This window comes from Macaca nemestrina, chromosome 19, assembly GCF_043159975.1.
Source record: "Macaca nemestrina isolate mMacNem1 chromosome 19, mMacNem.hap1, whole genome shotgun sequence".
NCBI classification, from domain to species: Eukaryota; Metazoa; Chordata; class Mammalia; order Primates; family Cercopithecidae; genus Macaca; species Macaca nemestrina.
Genome location: NC_092143.1, coordinates 79,398,762 through 79,419,882, shown reverse-complemented (window position 1 = coordinate 79,419,882; position 21,121 = coordinate 79,398,762). Strand labels below are relative to the sequence as shown.

Here is a 21,121-nt window from a genome sequence, read left to right as displayed (position 1 = left end):
GATTATTCTAGTTATCCATTCTTCCATTCTTTTTTCAAGATTTTTAGTTTCTTTGCGCTGGGTATGTAGTTCCTCCTTTAGCTCTGAGAAGTTTGATCAACTGAAGCCTTCTCCTCTCAACTTGTCAAAGTCATTCTCCGTCCAGCTTTGATCCGTTGCTGGCGATGAACTGCGTTCCTTTGGAGGGGGAGATGCGCTCTGATTTTTTGAATTTCCAGCTTTTCTGCCCTGCTTTTTCCCCATCTTTGTGTTTTTATCTGCCTTTGGTCTTTTATGCTGATGACGTACTGATGGGGTTTTGGTGTGGGTGTCTTTTCTGTTTGTTAGTTTTCCTTCTAACAGTCAGGACCCTCAGCTGTAGGTCTATTGGAGATTGCTTGAGGTCCACTGCAGACCTGTTTGCCTGGATATCAGCAGCAGAGGCTGCAGAAGATAGAATATTACTGAACAGCAAGTGCTGCTGTCTGATTCTTGCTCTGGAAGCTTCGTCTCAGGGGTGTACCCAGCCGTGTGAGGTGTGAGGTGTCGCTCTGCACCTAGTGGGGGATGTCTCCCAGTTAGGCTACTCAGCGGTCAGGGACCCACTTGAGCAGGCAGTCTGTCCGTTCTCAGATCTCAACCTCCATGCTGGGAGATCCACTGCTCTCTTCAAAGCTGTCAGACAGCTGTCAGACTCCACCCAGAGGTGGAGTCTACAGAGAGGCAGGCCTCCTTGAGCTGCGGTGGACTCCACCCAGTTCGAGCTTCCCGGAGGCTTTGTTTACCTACTTCAGCCTCAGCAATGGCGGGCGCCCCTCCCCCAGCCTTGCTGCTGCCTTGCAGTTAGATCTCAGACTGCTGTGCTAGCAATGAGGGAGGCTCCATGGGCGTGGGACCCTCCAGGCCAGGTGTGGGATATAATCTCCTGGTGTGCTGTTTGCTAAGACCCTTGCTAAAAGGCAGTATTAGGGTGGGAGTTACCCGATTTTCCAGGTGTTGTGTGTCTCAGTTTCCCTTGGCTTGGAAAAGGGATTCCCTTCCCCCTTGCGCTTCCCAGGTGAGGTGATGCCTTGCCCTGCTTCAGCTCTCGCTGGTTGGGCTGCACCAGCTGACCAGCACCAATTGTCCGGCACTCCCCAGTGAGATGAACCCGCTACCTCAGTTGAAAATGCAGAAATCACCCATCTTCTGTGTTGCTGGCGCTGGGAGCTGGAGGCTGGAGCTGTTCCTATTCGGCCATCTTGCTCCCGACGGATGACTGGGTCTTGAGCAGCCATTTTGGACCATGAGTTGGAAGCTATCATGTTGAGGGTGATAGAGCTACAATGTAGAAGGAGCCTGGGTTCCCTTATGATCACAGCACTCTGTAACAGCCCTGTGTTGCCTACGTTTCTATGAGAAAGAAATAAGCCTCAATCTTGTTTAAGGCACTCTTCTTTTGAGTTTTCTGTCCTGCTAGCCATTTTCAATCCTAATGTCTACAGCCACAATCTCCTGTTGAACTGTCTTTTCTCCATTTTGTTTGTATTTCAACCTCCTTGAGACCTCAGTCCTGCTTCTTCCAAATTCTATCATGGTATAATTTCCTTCTTTATCCATACTTCTTTCCACCCTCCATAGTCCATGCAATATACATCATGAAGTGATTCAGTGTTACATGGTGACCTCTCATTCCATGGGCTACACAGAAATTGTTTGTGTCTTTGTGTCTATGCAATGGAGGGTCCCTTTGCAGATCGTATTTCAAAGGGAAGCTCAGTTTCTCTCATCACAGCAGCTACAGCCCAGGAGGACACCAATTTTTTCTTTCTCTGCAGAATCATCTCTTATTCTGAGTTGGGAGGATGCACTGGGGATCTCTTAATAACCAGTGCCCTGGAATGAACGAGAGAATGATGTGAATTGAAGATGGATGGATGGATGGATGGATGGATGGATGGATGGTGAGGTTGGGGCTGGACAGAAAGGTGGCTGAACAAACAGGAAGAAATAGTAATAATAAGAGTGAAACTGAGAATTGAGGCGGAGACATTGAACATCTCTATCATCTGGCTTGGCTGGCAGGATAGGCACTAGAGTTATCAGAGTCCAACAGTAGTTTCAAATACAGTTGGGGGCCGGGCGCGGTGGCTCACGCCTGTAATCCCAGCACTTTGGGAGGCTGAGGCGGGTGGATCACAAGGTCAGGAGATCGAGACCACGGTGAAACCCCGTCTCTACTAAAAATACAAAAAATTAGCCGGGCACGGTGGCGGGCGCCTGTAGTCCCAGCTACTCAGGAGGCTGAGGCAGGAGAATGGCGTGAACCCGGGAGGCGGAGCTTGCAGTGAGCCGAGATCGCGCCACTGCACTCCAGCCTGGGCGACAGAGCGAGACTCTGTCTCAAAAAAAAAAATAAAAAACAAAAAACAAAAAAACAGATACAGTTGAGATTTTATGCATACCCTACTCCAAGCCTGCTCATGCATTATACACTTATTATAAGCTCTTCATGATAGCTTTACCTGCACAATTAATAGAAGAATGGATATTGGAGGGTAGCGATGAGGATGGGAATGAAATATGTGCCTATTATATTTCTTGGAAGGTTTTGAGAAATGGGCTCATTCACACAGATCACCTATTTTTAACAAAATGTCACCTTACAAAAGCACACTGCTTGGCAAACATCAATGTGTTACGGCTCTTGGCCCTGGGCCACTGCAGATACTGGCCCTGCCTCTGTCCTTATGTCACCCATAGCATCTGGTGCAAGGGCTCTGACTTAAACTAGTTTGTTTGCAACCATGCATGTGCCCGCTTTTCAAATTGCACCACAAAAAATTCCTGTTAAGAGTCATTGCATTTAACAAATGCCTGGGCAGGTTTTTGGTGTGTGACAGGTCTGGTGACAAAGCCATTAGCTCCATGAAGCTAGGAACCTGGTCTCCTCTGGTTCCTGCCGTACGTCCAGCCCCTTGCAGAGCACCAAGCACAAGGTAGAGCTGAAATACTTGCCAAATGATTGCAGACAAGGGGCCACTGTGCAGGGACTGGGACAGGATTTGTCTCTCAGGACTAAGGGAGGTGTCTGTTTATAAGGTCTCTAGGTATGAACCCTTGACATACCACCCATGGGGCTTAATCGGTCTTACTTGAAGACGATGACAGGATTTGAATGTCTTATCTACTCTGTGATGTCATTGCTGAGCTACCAGTAGAGTGGCCACACCTTTCCCCAAGCCTCTCGGGTGTCTCCCTGCCTTGTCTAACATGCTCTTCTGAATGTATTTGCTTGGATATGTATCTCCTTCTTTTGAGTACAGGAACTAGGTTTTCTTTGACTTTGTGCCCAGAGTGTAGAAGAGTGGCCAGTAAGGATGGGTACTCCTGAAATGTTTGCTGAGTGAATGAATACATGGACATGAAACCTCTCTGCCACCTTTCACCGATGGCCCCCAAGTGGGGCATGGGTAGGGAACAATAGTAGTAATGATGTATTTCTGGAGCTATTCAGAAGTGCTGCTGGGAGATTTCTGTATGGAATCAGGGAAGAGAGGCCGAGTCGCACGGAAGGAGCATGAGCTGGCTTGACTACAAGCATGGGTTTTGGGTCTGACGGTCTAGGATCTGAACTGCTGGTTCCACTCTTACTCCCTATAAATGACCTCACCTCTCTAAGTCTCCATTTCCTCATCTACAAGATGCTTAGGGGGAAAAAAAAGATGCTTAGGATTGTTGTCTTATATGAGATAATCCGTGGCACATGGTCACGTGCTTAATAACTAGTTGTTATCATGTTTATTATTGATTAAAAGACTTAGACATATTTGGCTTAGCCAATAATTCTGGGGACTAAGTGGAGGCGGTTTACTGGCGGTAGAGGGGAGAGGTGAGGTTTCTGACACCTCCTTTTCCTGTCTCCCCTTTCCCTTTAGTCTGGAATAGCTCAGGACCTGTTTTGATGTTTTCTGGAAGCCCCTCAAGGGGAATCTGAGGGTAGTGAGGCCCTCTGAGAGCCTCCCAGGGAGAGCAGTTAGTGGCTTCGCAAGCACCTTAGTGACAGGGAGAAGGCCTGAGCAAGGGAGAGTTGTAGACAGTGTTGAGAAAGTGACTGAGTGTGAAAAGTACTTCATTCAGGTCCCCAAGTCCTGAACAGTCAAGGAATGATGTGTATAAAAGCACTTTGTGAAACCGTCAATTAGCATATGCACTGTAGTTATTAGCATTACAATGTGCTTATTATCATGTCTGTGTTTATGCTAGGCAATGAGTCTTTCAGGTTATATGGCTTAGGCTATATTCTTGACATTTTATAATTTTTTATTTTTATGTTTTAATTGTTCTTTCTTTCTTTAATTGTTCTTTAGAGACAGGGTCTCTCTGTCACCCAGCCTGGAGTGCAGTGGTGTGTGATCATAGCTCACTGCAGCCTCAAACTCCTTGGCTCAAGCGATCCTCCTGCCTCAGCCTCCTGAGTAGCTGGGACTACAGGCACACACCACCACACCTGGCTAATTTTTAAAATGTTTTTTGTAGAGATGGGTTCTTGCTATGTTGCTCAGGCTGGTCTTCAACTGGGGCTCAAGCAATTCTCCTGCCTCAGCCTCCTGAAGTGCTGGGATTATAAGCATGAGCCACTATGCCCAACCTATTTTATATTTTTTAAATTGACAAGTAAAAATTACATATATTTATGTTGTACAGCATGATGGGGTTTTTTTTGTTTTGTTCTGTTTTGTTTTTTTGACAGGGTCTGGCTCTGCCACCCAGGCTGGAGTGCAGTGGTGCCATCTCAGTTCACTACAACCCCTGCCTCCCAGGCTCAAGTGATCCTCCCACCTCAGCCTCCCAAGTAGCTGAGACTACAGGTATACAACACCATGCCGGGCTAATTTTCTGTATTTATTTACTTTTTTTTTTTAGAGATAGAGCTTCACCATGTTGCCCAGGTTGGTCTTGAACTCCTGAGCTTAAGTGATCTGCCCGCGTCAGCCTCCCAAAGTGCTAGGATTACAGGCGTGAGCCACCGCATCCGGTGATATTTTGATATATGTATATATTGTGGAATGACTAAATCAACCTAAATAACTTGTCATTTACCTCACGTACTTATCTTTTTTGGTGTGATAAGAACATTTAAAACTATTATCTTAGCAATTTTCAATTATACAGTACGTTGTTCCTAACCACAGTCACCATGTTGTATAGTAGATGTCCTTAACACATTCCTCCTAATTCCTCCTGATGTTATAGTTTGATCAACATCTCCTCAACCCACCACCACCTCTGCAGCCCCTGGTAACCTCTATTCTATTCTCTGCTTCTATGAGTTCAACTTTTTTAGATTCCACATATAAGTGAGATCATGTAGCATTTGTCTTTCTGGGCCTGGTTTATTTCACTTAAAATAATGCACCAGGTTCATCCATGTCTCAAATGACAGGATGTCCTTTTTTACATATTCCTTAAATTGTAATGTACTGACTCCCCCAAAATTAGGAATGAGAGTATTGGATCCAACAAGCATTTATTGAAGGTCTCCTAAACTTATGCAGAGCACTGTGAGCTCAGAAGGAAGAGGCTGCTCCTGTTTCCATGGTGTCTGCAAGCCAGTGTGCCCATGAAGCCATAATTTGTTAATTCATGGTTCCAGCCAGGCCAGTAAGTTGCCTTAGCTTTCCCGTCACTGCACGCGGCAGAGCGGCATCAGCCTGCGGAAGCCGGAAGCGGAAACCAGCCTTCCCTGGCAAGTGCGCAGCTGCCTGCTGGGCTGCACCACCTGTCTGGACGCACACAAGGTGCGCTTCCGCCCTGGGGAAGGAGATCTTGTCATCTTAAATGCAGAGGCAGAGGTAGGTGTTCTGGCCTCTGACGCACATGCCCCATCCGCTGCATTTTATCTGCCACCTGGTGCAGTAATTTAAAGCTCATTTTATGCTTTGTTGAAATGCCAGAGTAATGTGTTAACCGGTTGTGGCTACTGATGCTTCTAAGTGACGTCTGCACGACATTGCTAGGCAACACGGGGGGCTCCTGCACCTCACTGGGCCACTTGCGTCACTGCCCTGCCTGCAGCCCCCTGGGTGCTGCTGTCATGCTTAGGTGTTAACTGCAGCCCTTGCTTTGACTGCCACGGATGCACTTTTCTGCCTGTCTGATCTCACAGACGGCAAGTTAATCATTGGATTGAACCTTGAAACTATTGGTTTTGAGGCTGCTTTATGGGGCATTTGTGCCTTGAATACAGTGTCCCAAATTTCGTTTTTAAAACATCGGCTTGGTTCTGGCTCCTCCCCTAAGTGGGCAGGGTAAATTTAGACGAGATCTATCATGGCTCTGATAATTCAATTCAGTTTAGATTTGACTTTTAGGGACACAGCGTTCTCAGGGGGATGATGCTTTTGCTTTGTTATTTGGAGTGTTTGCAGCCAATATGGTCTAGGGGTGACCTTGTTCACATTCAAGGTGGAGCCAACAAGGCAAGAAGTGACTGGTAGGTCTCTTCTATGGCCAAGAGAATGGTGACTTTCCATGTGCAGAAATCCCTTCTACATTCTTGGGGGCATCAAAATTACCAACACAGGCAGTTAGTCCTGCAGCCCTGTAGCTCCTCGCCTCTGCAGGGGAAATTTTGCCTTAGCTCAGTTGTGGCTGTTCCAGAGTTCCTAGGTAGGGGCAGCTTAGGGGTTTCATTCTAATTGAATGAGGACGAGGGAATTTCTGGAAATGGTAGTGTCACTCTACGTAGCGGGGAAAAGTCAATTGTTCATGTCCAGCTATAGGAGTAAGAGGATGATGGAGATGAGAGAAGATGAGCTGAATACTTGTCTTCCTTGCCCTAAGGTTTCAGCCCTCACACAGGGTGAGGCCTTGGTGGGGCACCTGGGGCGATGCACTGGTGACATCTTGTTAGTGATGAACACACATTTTAAGTGAACAAAGTAAACCTGTGGTCCTAAGGGTGCTGGGTACCCCATCTAGTACTGTGGTTGTATACTTTTTTTCACACATTGGGTCAAAGTATTATATATACTTCAGGGTGTAGAAGTGCTTTAGGCAAATTCCCTATCTTCTCCATAAGCCATTCAGCAAATATAATGATGTGTCAGTAGTGTCTGAGTTCATCCTTCTGTGTCATGAGTTATGTGAGGATTTAACAGGCCATGATCCCTTTAGAAATGGTACCACATTAATAAAAGAAACAGTCATCAGTAGCTATTGCTTTTCTAGAATACACTGAGGAAAGGATTCTGGTCAAATAGGTCATTTGGGGCTATTTTGCAACCTTGAAAAGAGATGAAATTAAGTCAATGAAATTCGAGACATGATTTAGTCTACTGAGCTCCAGAGCAGAAGCAGGTGAGCTGAGATGGGCCCAGGTCCACCATGACAGCCTACATGTGTCCTTTAGTGAGGCTGGTTCAACAATGCGCAGCCTGGCTCTGTTTGCTTTCCCAGAGGGGTGGTTAGTGCAGTGGGTTTGGGTCAGTTTGCAAGTACCTGGTCAGTATAGCATTGGTGTGAAAGCCTGCTTTGCCAGTTATTACTGCGTAATCTTGAGACAGCCAAATACCTTTCTGATTCTCAGTTCCTGTAGCTATAAAATAGGGCAGTCACCTTGATTGGCAGTTGACTGGGAGAATTCAATGAGACAATAGTAACTTGGACTTGTTGAGCAGTTCTCATGTGACAGGCCCTGCACTGACTCACAGCCTCATTAGTCCCTCAGAGCCACCTTGGAAAGGTGCTGTCATTCTCCCACTTGACAACATGAGAAAACTGAACTCCAGAGAGGGCAAGGAACATGCCCAAGATCACACAGTATGGTAGGGAGAATTTGCACCCATGTTTGTCTGACCAGACCTCAAACTCTTAAATCTGCTTGCCACCATGGCTCCCAAATGTTGCTGCAAAGTAGAATTACCTGGGGAGCTTTAAAAAGTTCTGATGCCCAGATCTCACCCCAGACCACTTACATCAGGAGGTCTGGGGTGGGGCCAGGCACTTATTTATTTATTTATTTTTGTGGTTTTTTTTTTTTTTGACAAGGTCTTGGTCTGTCACCTAGGCTGGTAGCATGATAGTGTGATCATTGCTTACTGCAGCCTCAAACTCCTGGGCTCAAGTGATCCTCCCACCTCAGCCTCTGGAGTAGTTAGGACTATAGCTATGCATCACCACACCTGGCTAATTGTTTTATTTTTTGTAGAGATGGAGTCTCACTATATTGACCAGGCTGGTCTCAAACTCCTGGCCTCAAGGGATCCTCCCAAAGTACTAGGATTACAGGCATGAGCCACTGTGCCTGGCCTGGCATCAGGGGTTTTTGAAGCTCCCCTGGTGATCCAGCGTGCATTATAGTTTGGGAGCCACTTGCTTAAGAAATTCTCCTCTACTGTTGATCCTAGCTGCTCATTAGAGTCACCAGGGGAAACATTTAAAATATTACCAAAAGCCACAGCCAAGAGATTCTGATTTGCTTGGTCTGGGATGGAGCCTTAAGTCACTCCAGATGATTCTAAGATGCAGCCAGGTAGACTGCTGTGCCACATTATAGGGAAAGCACCTGGCACTAGTAAGCAGCTAGAGAATGTGGGCAGTTATTGAAAGTATATATAAAATGAAGATTTGGTAAGGATGTTCTTAAGGTCCATTCCAACCTGCATTTGTAATTCCCTAGGAAAATTGCTGTTCACCTTTGTCTCTGTGTTCTGGCTCAAGGGAGGAAGGCAACCTGTACTTCTCCAACAAGTGTTTGGAGGAAAAAGGAATAAGGGTAGGAGCAGCATCCTGGGAATATTTAGCCCAGTCTCTTGTGCCTCATACATGTAGTTAGTTCACTAGTGAGCTCAATTCTACTTTCATCTACCTTCTTAGCCAAAGGAATTGAAAGTTTCTTTTATTATGAAGTCAGAGAATTGAGTAAGGGAGAAAAAAACTTTGGAGAGCTTTAAATTCTTTTACCTCTGTTAATCTGAAGTGGCATTTTTATATGCTGTGGAAATTCTATCTTCTGCTTTGATTTCTTTCCCTGATGTTACTTACATATGTATTTCCATTTTTTTTAGACAGTTATTCAGTCAGGATTGGCCAAGTTATGCTGCATTAATGAACAGTTCCCCAAATCTCAGTGGTATAACGCAGTAAGAGCTCATTTTTCACTCATGCTTCGTAAAGTGGGTCCACGTATCCCAGTCACTGAGGAATCCTCTCATGTGATGCTTCTACAATTGCTGAAGCAGAAAAAGGAACATGGTAAGTGGGCATTGGCTCTAAAAACTTCCCGCAGGAAGTGACAGTGGCTACTGTTCACATTTATTTATTTATTTTTTTTTGAGACGGAGTCTCACGCTGTTGCCCAGGCTGGAGTGCAGTGGCGCGATCTCGGCTCACTGCAAGCTCCGCCTCCCGGGTTCCCGCCATTCTCCTGCCTCAGCCTCCTGAGTAGCTGGGACTACAGGCGCCCGCCACTGCGCCCGGCTAATTTTTTGTATTTTTAGTAGAGACGGGGTTTCACTGTGGTCTCGATCTCCTGACCTTGTGATCCGCCCGCCTCGGCCTCCCAAAGTGCTGGGATTACAGGCTTGAGCAACCGCGCCCGGCCATTACTGTTCACATTTTATTGACCAAAGAACTGTACCTCACTTCAAAGGGCAGTGGAAAAGTGTGATTTTATTATGTCTTCAGAGGGAGCAAATAGAATATTTTGAGCCGCTCTAATGATTAACACAACAAAATTTATATATATATCTCCTTTTTGTTAGCACTACCCTGAGAACTTTGGCACCTGTCTAGAGTGTTTCTCGCAAGTAAACAGCCACAAACCCACAAGACAGTATGGATGTTGCTGCCGATGTCAGGAGGACATGCTGGGGGAAGTTGACATGAACTGATGGGAAGCAAGGAGGGAGAGTTTTTTTATGGGACTAGGATGAAAGGTGACTCTTCCTACAAAATGCCATAGAAGGTGGTATGCCTGGAAAGGAGTGAACTGGTGTTCTACTAGGGCATGCACTGCACGCCGTCAGCTGTTACTAAGGGATTTCTATGTGAGGATGGATGGCAGGGTCCTGGGTATCAGGAGGGCTGAGCTCCTTTTCCCCACTCTGGTTTTGTATTTATCTTGATAACCCCCAAAGGAGTAAAATGCATAACCTACGTAGTACATTTGAAATTTTCTCTCACTCTTTCTGTTCCCTCCCCATTTCTACCTGCAGAAATCTTATGCGTTCAGCAAAGGACTCTTACCAAACAGGTCAGTGTAAGGTCTTCCTAGACCATCCTCCCAGACAGAATGAAGCCCTTCAGGTGCTCACTGTATCCTTACACATACTATTATAGCACTTATATTGTGTTATAATTTGCCATTTATACCATTACTTCATTTAACAAAATTTAGTACCAGGTACTATTCTAAGTGCTTAACCAGTATTATCTTGTTTAGTCCTCATAACCTGCCTAACAGTGATTACTGTTATTACTTCCGTTTTGCATATGAGATAATTCAGGCTCAGGAGTAGGTACTTTCCACAAGGCCATTGGGTGAGAAAGCACTGGAATAGGATTGGAGCCCAGGTAATTGGACTCCCTCAACTAGGTCAGGAGCCCCTGGGGAGCAGGTAGGTCATGGTTAGCTTTGTTTCCTCACCAGGCTAGCTCAGTACTTGGCCATTAGGAGTGTTTATTAGGTGAACAAGCACAGTAGTGAAACCTGTTGATGGACCATAACTTGATTAGCCTGTTTCCAAATTTTACGGTATTGTACTGCTACAAATATATTGTATAAATTAGTTTGATTTCATTGGGGTTATTTGGGGTAAATTCCCTTAAATGAAATGACTCAAGAAATATAAGCAGCAGTTTTATAGATAATTGCTTACATCACCCTCCTGGGATTTGGAATTTATCATTCCAACAGCTACTTTCCGGTACTTTTATCATTGTGTCCTCAGTGCTTTGTTCTTATTCTAACAAATTTGAAATGATATTTATAGGGGACCACATGGGCTGGGACTGGCCTGTAGACCTGGGGCCACTGATGACTGATGAGTTCACTCTAGGATTACCATGGGAATTATAAACTTTTATTTGGATTCCCGGACCCCTGTTGAAGTTTATTAGCTCACTGGGAAGTTAAGAGAAGCCCCCGTCTTTGAAATGGGGTGGGTTTTTTTCAATCTAATACACAGAACTGGGGCCTTTCAGTTTAATGGACAGAACTGGGCCTAGGAAAAAGCAGCAGTCTTTCTTTGTGTTCCTTTTCTGTTCTCTCCGATTAGATTGTGCAGTAGCACCGAGAGCTGTGCCTACCAGCCCCACCCCCCACCCTACCAGCCCCACACCCAGAGACCTCAGTTGTCCCCTCCTGAAAAAAAAATTAAAGAGAAGGAACTCATTTTTACCAAATTATAAATGACTGACGGTAGTTTGGAAGCACCAACCTAAAAGTTGGAGAAGGGGATCGCACCTTAAAAGAAACAAGGCAGACAGGCCTGTGAACCTTGCTGTGTAATCCTGTGCCCTGAAAACAATGGGGTTTAGAAGGTTCTTCTTGGCCCAAGGCCATTTGCAGGAAGCCTGGCCTGGACTGAGAGGCAGCAGCAGAATAACCAAGGGCTTCCTTCAGTTTCTGGCTGAACAGCTGGGGTAGATTCTGGAGTTTGGCAGCGGGGCCTGACAGAGCGTGGTTCCCGCCAAGCAGCATGCGGCTGGCCTGGTGGTGGTGAGGCCGATAACAGCAGCAGAAAACCTGTTCGAGCCATCATTGGTGCTTCCCTGGGTCAACACCACAGCCTTGTGTCTGGAAGCCTTCCAATCTCATCCACTTCTAATCCTTAACTGTAATCTAAAAATGCAGATCACATTATGTAACTCCTTGCTTTTTATCTTCCAGTGGGTTTTTTTTTTCCCCTTGCCTAGAACAAAATCTAAACCCTTTACTGTGGACCACTAGGCCTCTTCTAAGCCCCCTGGCCCCTCCTCCTGCCCCTCTCTGGTGCCCTTGCCCACCTTGCTGTGACCACAGTGGCCTTTGTCCACTTCCTGGAACACACCAAGTTCATGCCCCCCAACCCATCTCCACTTTGCACCAGCTCTTCCCTCTACCTGGCAGACAGATTCTTGTTCATAGGCCTCAGAGCAAACGGCACCTACCCAGGAAGCCTCTTAGTTCTCTATCCCACTTAGCCTTGTTTGCTGTGTGTTTCTCATAATTAAGCTCCACAAGGCAGGGAGCTTGTCTTTTCTATATATATCTCTGGTGTTTGCAATTCTTAGAATGGTATCTTGCACACAGGTTTGTAAACAACAAACCTTAATCCTTACAATAGCCCTGGGAAGTATTACTGTTGCTGTTTCTCAAATAAGTCTTGGCTGGGTGCAGTGGCTCATGCCTGTAATCCCAGCACTTTGGGAGGCTGAGACGAGTGGATCACCTGAGGTCAGGAGTTCAAGACCAGCCTGGCCAACATGGTGAAACCCTGTCTCTACTAAAAATATAAAAATTAGCTGGGCATAGTGGTGCATGCCTATAATCCCAGCTGCTTGGGAGGCTGAGGCAGGAAAATCATTGCTTAAACCCGGAGGCGGAGGTTGCAGTGAACTGAGATTGCGCCATCACACTCCAGCCTAAGCAACAAGGGCAAAACTCTATATCAAACAAAACAAAAACAAAAACAAGTATTAAAGAGATGGCCTGAGGTTGCATTACTTTAAGTGTGTGAACCAGGGTTCAAATCCAGATTTGTCACTCTCAGTGCCACTTGATTTTAGTGAACCAGAGTGTACTAAAGACCTACAGTCATCAGATTCACTCAAGTGACCAGTTTGTTTATGATTCAGAGCCTAATTTCCTGCTGTACTGGATTCTGATACACACTGCATCCAAAGAATGATGCTGAAAGGACCAAATGCAATCAAAGAAGAGCATGACAAGTATAAAATATCTACTGGTGGTCTCTTGAAACAACTAAGATGAAAGATTTAAGATTAAAGACACCAAAGTGCCTTAATCATGTAAACTGATTGTTGATTCACTGTGAATTACCTCCTTTGGGGGGAATGCTTAAAGATGTTTAAGGTAACCAGCCAGGTGCAATGGGTCACACCTGTAATCCCATTGCTTTGGGAGGCCAAGGTAGGAGACCAGCCTGGGCAACATAGTGAGACACCCTCCCCCTGCTGAAACAACCCTCCTCCCCTACCACCCCTGCCCACAGAATACTTTTTTTTTTAAAGTTAGTTTGTTGTGGCAGTGTGTCGCTTGAGCCTGAGAGCTGTGATAGTGCCACTGGACTCCAGCCTGTGTGACAGAGTGAGACTATCTCTAAAAATAAGTAAATAAAATAAGGTAATCAAAGGTTTTGTTTTAAAAACAGACACATACCATCACCAATGAATGGATACATAAAAGTGGAATATTATCCAGCCTTATGGAAAGAATGATACATGCTACAACATGGATGTGATAGTGGCAGGAGGCAGGCACATGCCCAGGCAGATGGGGCAGGTCCCTGGTGAAATCCCACCTCCAAATCAAAGACAGTTAAAGCCTGAAAGCCAAGCTAAAAGTCAAATCCATGAACCGGATTGAGAACCTGTCTTCCCATTTGGCATGCTTTCCTTTGATTGATCCCCACCTTTCACCTATTTTACATATACCTACCCTTTCCTAATTGGTTTTCTACACTGTCATGCCCACCTTTGAGCACTGCCTTTGTTTTGACATTTTTTGCAAACTCACAAACCAGTCAGCACACATTCCCTATTCTGAGCCCATAAAAGTCCCGGACCCAGCTACACTGAGAGAGAAATCACCTAACCATGGAGGTGGGGGACCACTCCCATGTCCCCTCTCTGCTGAGAGCTATTCCATCACTCAATAAAATTCTAATCCACCCTCCTCCCCTTCAAATTGTCAGTATATCTTTATTCTTCTTGGACATGGGACAAGAGTTCAGGAACTGCCAAACATGGGTATAAGCTATAACACAGGCGGGCTGAGTGGGCGGGGCACCTCCAGTGGCAGGCCGAGGCTGAATGAGGCCTGGGCAGCAGCAGGGCATCTCTGGCCATGGAGGTCCCTGGTTGGCAAAGTGGCTGAGAAAAATCCTGCATCAGATGAACCCTGATAACTTTATGCTAACTGAAAGAAGCCAGACACAAAAGGCTGCGTGGTACATGATTCCACTTATATGAACTATCCCAAATAGGCAAATCCATGGAGACAGAATTAGATGAGTGGGTGCCAGGGGCTGGGTGCACTGACTGCTTAATGCATATGGGGTTTCCTTTCAGGTGATGACAATATTCTGTAAGTAGATACTGGTAGTGATTGTGAAGTAGTGATTGGTAGTGATAGTGATTGGTAGTGATTGGTACAACATTGTGAATGTACTAAATCCCACTGAATTATACACTTTGAAATGGCAAGAATGATAAATATTATGGGTATTTTACCTCAGTTTAAAACCGTGAACTGGAAAATAGAAAATGATAGTTGTACTTCTTAGTTGCTTTTTATTTATTTATTTATTTATTTTTGAGACGGAGTCTCGCTCTGTCGCCCAGGCTGGAGTGCAGTGGCCGGATCTCAGCTCACTGCAAGCTCCGCCTCCCGGGTTTACACCATTCTCCTGCCTCAGACGCCCGAGTAGCTGGGACCACAGGTGCCCGCCACCTCGCCCGGCTAGTTTTTTGTATTTTTTAGTAGAGACGGGGTTTCACCGTGTTAGCCAGGATGGTCTCGATCTCCTAACCTTGTGATCCGCCTGTCTCGGCCTCCCAAAGTGCTGGGATTACAGGCTTGAGCCACCGCGCCCGGCCATTAGTTGCTTTTTAAACAAAATACATAAGCATAACTCTATCATGCTTAATAAAATGCAGAGATCTAACGTACAACATAAGGACTATAGCTAATAATACTGTATTGTATTTGGGATTTTTGCTAAAAGAGTAAATTTTAGGTGCTCTTGCCATAACTATGTGAGATGTTAATATGTTAATTGCCTAGTCATTTTACTTTGTATATGCATATCAAAACATCATGTACACCTTAAATATATATAATTAAAACTAAATTAAATTTAAAAAATAAGGAGTTTGTAAACCTTACATTCATTGTACAGGAACAAAAAGGGTGAAACAAACGTATTACATAAGAATTGCAAGCCATTCTACAGGAAAAAAAGGTTGAAGCAAATGTGTTTAAGAAATAGAATTATGATGTACACAGATATAAAACATAGATGCATAATACTGCAAATGCTAACATGTTACCTCCTGATAAAAAGAGAGGGTGAAATGTGGCCACTATTGCCCAATTTGGCTGCAGTTGGACCAGAAATGTCTCTGGGCTGCTGGTGCTGGCTGTTACCCAGGGGGCAGGGCACGCCTGGCGTGTGAGGTCTGTGGCTATGTTTGAGGAATCTTTTGCTGCTTTCTTTAGGGCATAGAAGCAACTGGCACATTCATGGCAGCTCATGGAGCCATTCCCTTCAGGCAGCTGCTCCCCTTTCACAGCCATGTGTGACCCACATAGCAGCCTTGGCATTCATCTGGACAGTGGTGTGGAAAATGATTTCATCCTACTGTCTTGCCTGGCCTTTAACAGTTGGAGTGCTTCCACCCTAGACTTAAGAATACATATGCCCAATTTTTAGAAAATGAATGCTAGGAAGAAGTTCCCAGATGGCTTTCAAGGCACTGGTGCTGCCAGATGTGGCTTTTTTGATGAAAGTTCTGCTGCCAGCCTAGTTCCTGCATCACTGCCCAATGCGACCTGTGTCTATTCCTGCCCCTCACACCTCTGCTCCTCCCATCTCCCACTTGCTTCTCTTCCTGCACATTGAAATGCTTCCCGTACTGCCAAGCCCAACTCAAGCCCTACTGTACTTAGAATTTCTACCACACCATTTTTGCATTTTATTGTTTTTGTGCCTGGGAATTTTACCTCTTCCAACCAACTGGCAAGTTCTATGGTGGTCAGAGCTTTTTCTTTGCAATTTTGGGGTGTCCCACAGTGGTATATAGCCTTTACTGCCTTCCTGACACCCTCTATTGTAATTGCACCCTGATTTTCCTTTGCTGGGTCTTCCTGTCACCATGATTGGCTCAGAGCCAGACATGAGATTTAAGCCCTACCAAATGAGAATCATTGGTCCTGGGCTTTCACTGCAGCTCCTGGAGTTGCTAAACTAATAGGAGCAGCTGGGGACCATCGTTGCCAATTTTTGTGATGCTTGTCTGAGAAGAAAGCCACACAGTGTGTGGAGACCGAGCAAAGTCCTGATAGCATGGTTTGAGGCTCTCAGGCATGAGAGCCACAACTTCCCGTCTTGTTGGTGGCTGGTTGCTTCCAATTGAAGGACTACCAGTATACCTCCCGGCATTTGCAATCTGCACAGAATGGGCAAAGAATATTTACTGACTGATTGTTTGCAGGTATATCTAGAGTGGTAAAGTGAAATATTTATATTTTGCATTTACTGGAAGTTTTTACAGGCACAATGGCTCATGCCTGTAATCCCAGCACTTTGGGAGGCCAAGGCGGACGGATCCTCTGAGGTCGGGAGTTTGAGACCAGCCTGACCAACATGGAGAAACCTCCTCTCTACTAAAAATACAAAATTAGCTGGGCTTGGTGGCAGGTGCCTATAATCCCAGCTACTCGGGACTGAGGCAGGAGAATCTCTTGAACTCGGGAGGCGGAGGTTGTGGTGAGCTGAGATCACGCCATTGCACTCCAGTAGGGGCAACAAGAGCGAAACTCCATCTCAAAAAAAAGTTTTTAGGCCAGGTGCGGTGGCTCATGCCTGTAATCCCAGCACTTTGGGAGGCCAAAGCAGGCGGATCACGAGGTCAGGAGATCAAGACCAACCAGCTGACATGGTGAAACTCCGTCTCTACTAAAAATACAAAAAATTAGCCAGGCATGGTGGTGGGTGCCTATAGTCCCAGCTACTCAGGAGGCTGAGGCAGGAGAATGGTGTGAGCTTGCAGTGAGCTGAGATCATGGCACTGCACTCCAGCCTGGGTGACAGAGCGAGACTCCGTCTCAAAAAAAAAAAAAGTTTTTGTTGTGGTAAAATCTATATGCCATTTATCATTTTAACCATTTTTAAGTGTACAACTCAGTGGCATCAAGTATATTCACTGTGCACCATCACCACTGCCCATTTCCAGGACTTTTTCATCACCCCAAACTGAAACTGCGTACCCATTACACACCATTCCCCATTCCCTCCTCAAACCTCATAACCACCGTTTTACTTTCTCTCTTTGAATATGACTACTCTTGATATATAAACAAGATACATGGAACCATACAATAATTGCCATTTTGTGATCGGCTTATTTCACTTAGAATAATGTCCTCAAGGTTCATCCATGTTGTAATATGTCAGAATTTACTTTTTTTTTAGGACTGAATAGTATCCCTTTATATGCATATACCACATTTTGTTGATCCAGCCATCCGTCAATGGACAACTGAAGTGTTTCCACCTTTTGGCTATTATGAATAATGCTGCTCTATTGGTTTTTATTTTTTGAAAATATTTCAGTGTAAGGATGAAGCTGTGGTAATGCTAGGATAGCCTATTACATTAACTCATCTAGATAAGAAGAAAACTGTTGGGTTAACGAAGCGTTCAATGAAATATTAAAGCCAGAAGCTTCAGCCTGAAATCATTCTTTTTGGGCTCTTCAGTAGCCTCACTTCTTTGTAGGCTTCTACTCCACCAAACACTGAGAGGTGGGCGACATCTCAGGATCAGCCGTGGAAAGGCCTCTCCTGGCGTTACCGGCCACTCCCTCTCTCCTAACGAGCAGAGCCGGGAGAGAGGCCGGGCACACTCGGACTTGTAGGTAACCAGTTTCCTCACATCCCTGCCCACACCACAGTTTTGGCTTTTCAACAATAAAGCCGTCTCTCCATCCTAGGACTCTCTTACAGAGAACAGTAAAACTGCAACATGATCAGGTACCCAAAGCGTGCATTCCCCGCAAGATAGATCAGCAGCTGTTGTCTCTTTCCATGATCTCTCTCCCTCATTCCTGTAGCCACGGAAAACTTTCCATCGGAGTCCTTAGGAAGAGATGGAGGGTGTGTGAAATGAGAGCCCGAGACACGCTGCCATCTCGGAAGGGCTTTATTTCTACTTCATCACGGTCTCATACAGACTCAGAGGCACCAGCATGTGGTTCCATTTGGTATCCTCGTGCCTTTTTGTCGTGTTTTCCCTTAAGAAAACTTGGAGTAAACTCTGTACACTGCCAGTTAATCTTTTCACAATAATTTAAAAATGTTGCTGTTGGATCATCGATGCAAGAAGACCAACAATAAAAGTACAGTACAAGGAAATTCACAACATATTACAGTGGAACAGACTGAGTCACATTTAGGTGATGGCGAGGACACAGTAGCGGTATATACATGCACCCGAAGACGTGCAAGCCAAGTAGCATAATACAAGGATCATACAGTCAAGTTTCTAAGCCCACTGAGGGCTTTGTACCTTTTCAAAAACGTCCTGTATCCCCTCCAGTATACAGAATATCTGTCTTGTCTACTAGCTTCATGGCTTTTTCGCTACAAAAAGTTCACTGAATCAGACAGTCTGAAGCATTAAAAAAGTCTTAAAAAACAGTAACACTGACAAAATAAAATTAACTTAATCCACTCTAATTCAACATGGAAATAAACTGAACCAAAATGTAACAGGGTAAATTTAACAGAGAGGCAGTCAGGTATTGACAGCAAGGGTGTTCAGAATCTCTTAAAATGTACATTTTTTAAAACTTTTATTTTTTAAATCTATTTATACCTTATTTACCTTTTCATTTAATATACTGTGTGTAAAAAAGATGGAGACAAAAATAGTTTTCTGAGCTATGAAAAAAATTAAGTTATTACAGGCACATTTACTGTTTCATTCTAGAAACATCTCAGTTTCACAGGTTGAACATTCAGCAGCTGTGTGTTTTTAAAAAACATTCTTTGACCTTGAGAAAACTAGATCTCTCCTTTTGGGCAGAGTTTTGTTCATGGCGATGGTGTGATTATGCAAATTACAGTGAATTATACTGTGATAATCCATGCAAGCTTGCATCACGGTGTGGCTGCTCCTCGGGCGGCTCCTCGCCACCATGCTCCTCCAAGGACGTCGGGTCTCCGGGTGACTGAGGCTGTGAGGCAGTGGGGGAATGTGGGGCCCACCGGGACGGAGGGCGACGGTTTGCTGGTCTCTCGGGCCTGGAGAAGCAGGGCTCTAGGGATGGAGCTAGTGCAGAACAAGGTAGTTCCTTCAGAGCCGAGAAAGGGAGACAGGGTTACTCAGACCGGCAGTGTCACCAGCAGATGATTCCCCCAAACACACTTCTCAACAGACTCAAGTGAGATGAAGTACACACCACAGGCAACTCGTGAATATTAACGACGTTCTATGCTCATGCAGAATAACTTAAAATAATAAAGAATTCAACACATGTGACATGATCAGTGACATGAATGGGAAGAGACCAATTATGATTAAACACAGCAATATTGTGAGAGGAGTCAGCTTGCAAAGCTCCTTTAGAATTGGGTCGGGGTATACAGAAGACATGGCAGTGACTGTGGCAGTGGTCTCCACAGGCCACTTCAGCATATTCCCATCTGGTAGATCTCTTCATTTGGTCCTTTAGAATGATCTATTTAGCTACAGTGGACAAATGAACTGGTCCTATAGGGCCTGGATCTACTGGGAGCCCACAAAGGGACCTCTGATTTCATTCAGCTGTGTTAGCAATGGCAGTCGTCTTAAACGAACTCTGCTACTGTTTATTTGAAATTGACTGGCAGTAGATTAAACAAACTCCCACAACATGGCAAAGATGCTGCAGGCAGAAATTTTAATTTGGGTCTAGTTTTCTTTAATGACTCTTCAATTACAGCAGCATTTTAAAAAGTAGAATCAGAATGTACTGGTGGTTTTGTTTCAGGCATCCTAATGTTCTGAGAACAGGTGACGCAAGACACATTCAACCATGTGCAAATCACCTAGAATCCTTATTCTCAAGCTACTTTGTTTTTAAAGAATGTTGAGTTCCTTGTCCTTACTCTACATGTTACAAAACCAGGACACCCAAACTTGGAATTTGCTGATACACAGAAATGTAAAAAGCTGTGGCATGAGGAAACTGAGCTGCCCAGCGTGAAGCCCGCTGGCTGGAATGACAAGACACTGGACGCTGAGGTGAACTGAATGGAAGGCACAGGAAGGATGACAGAGAACAAGGACTCTCAAAGAAAGGAAGTGAGTTGGAGGATGTAAAAAGATGTGACAAGCAACTGAAAAGACCAGGATGAGGACAGCCCAGCCAGTGGTGCAGGGGAGCAGCAGTGGGGGGACAGATGGCTGCACGGAATGGGCAGTGTCACTCGGGAGAAGATGGAACATGGCAGAGACAGCATGGCCCAAGGAGAGCGTGGGAGCCACAGGCTTCCAGAAGAGCAATGGGGCGAGTGGTTTCCCTGCCTCCCTCTGGGGTCAGCAGACAAGGAACAGTGGCCCTGGAGACTATGCTTCATGCTCCTTGCTGCTTTTGTGGCTGGCACTTCACACGGCCACAGGGAGAAGGTTCTGTTCCCAAAGCATTATGCTAACAGTACCGTGACAACCAGAAACACCTCTCCAGTTAAAACTCCACCAGCCACCAAGATGCAGACTAACTCAGGGTGCTCCTGTGTCATCTCACCACAGCCCACAGTGCTTGGCTGGGACACACGGTTTGGGAAATCTGTATCGGTTTTGTGTCTGTGCTCCCCTTGTTGTAAGAGTAGTGTGTGTGTTGTGTATTGTATATCTGTTCTGTGTGTGTTGTGTGTCGATGAAGCTGCTGTCATCGGTTTATCAGACACCACTGTATCCTGTTCCTCTTGGCTGGTGCTAAAGAGCAGGCTTTGTATGAGACCATTCAGTACCCCCTTTGCCAGCCTCTGCTTGTGAAGGAAGAAACGTTGTGAGTCTGCATTCAAGGGAATGAACCTTTTCCTTAGTAACACGCCAGCGTGTACAAGCAAATGATGCTGTGCTTTCCTGAGAAGCCACTGTGGTCGCTGCATGGCATCTTGTCCTGGGATGCCGCCCCTGTAGCACGTTTCTGGGAAATGGCCCTCCCC

The 21,121-nt window shown here is 45.4% G+C and overlaps 1 protein-coding gene and 1 long non-coding RNA gene across 15 annotated transcripts in view; one reads left to right on the top strand and one right to left on the bottom strand.

The window, feature by feature from the left end:
- The first annotated feature begins 2,245 nt into the window (after nucleotides 1–2,245).
- On the top strand, nucleotides 2,246–18,845 carry LOC139360068 (uncharacterized). 2 transcript variants are annotated; one of them, XR_011617123.1, is made up of 3 exons: nucleotides 2,246–5,813; nucleotides 9,030–9,216; nucleotides 9,726–18,845. It is a non-coding gene; the product is annotated as an uncharacterized lncRNA (long non-coding RNA). The 2 variants fall into 2 exon arrangements; XR_011617122.1 differs by lacking the exon at nucleotides 2,246–5,813 and having other exon boundaries at nucleotides 8,016–9,216.
- Nucleotides 18,093–21,121, bottom strand: part of LOC105478868 (microtubule crosslinking factor 1) — a 124,992-nt gene continuing 121,963 nt past the window's right edge. For 12 of the 13 annotated variants that reach the window (XM_011736591.2, XM_011736586.2, XM_024791965.2 and 9 more), the window contains one exon: nucleotides 18,093–19,263. Coding sequence is in view for 9 of the 13 variants with exons in the window: in XM_011736586.2 (XP_011734888.2) it covers nucleotides 19,030–19,263 (234 nt within the window). In the remaining 4 variants the exon portion in view is untranslated. The remainder of the gene's footprint in view (nucleotides 19,264–21,121) is intronic. The other variant, XM_011736590.2, reaches the window with a different exon arrangement.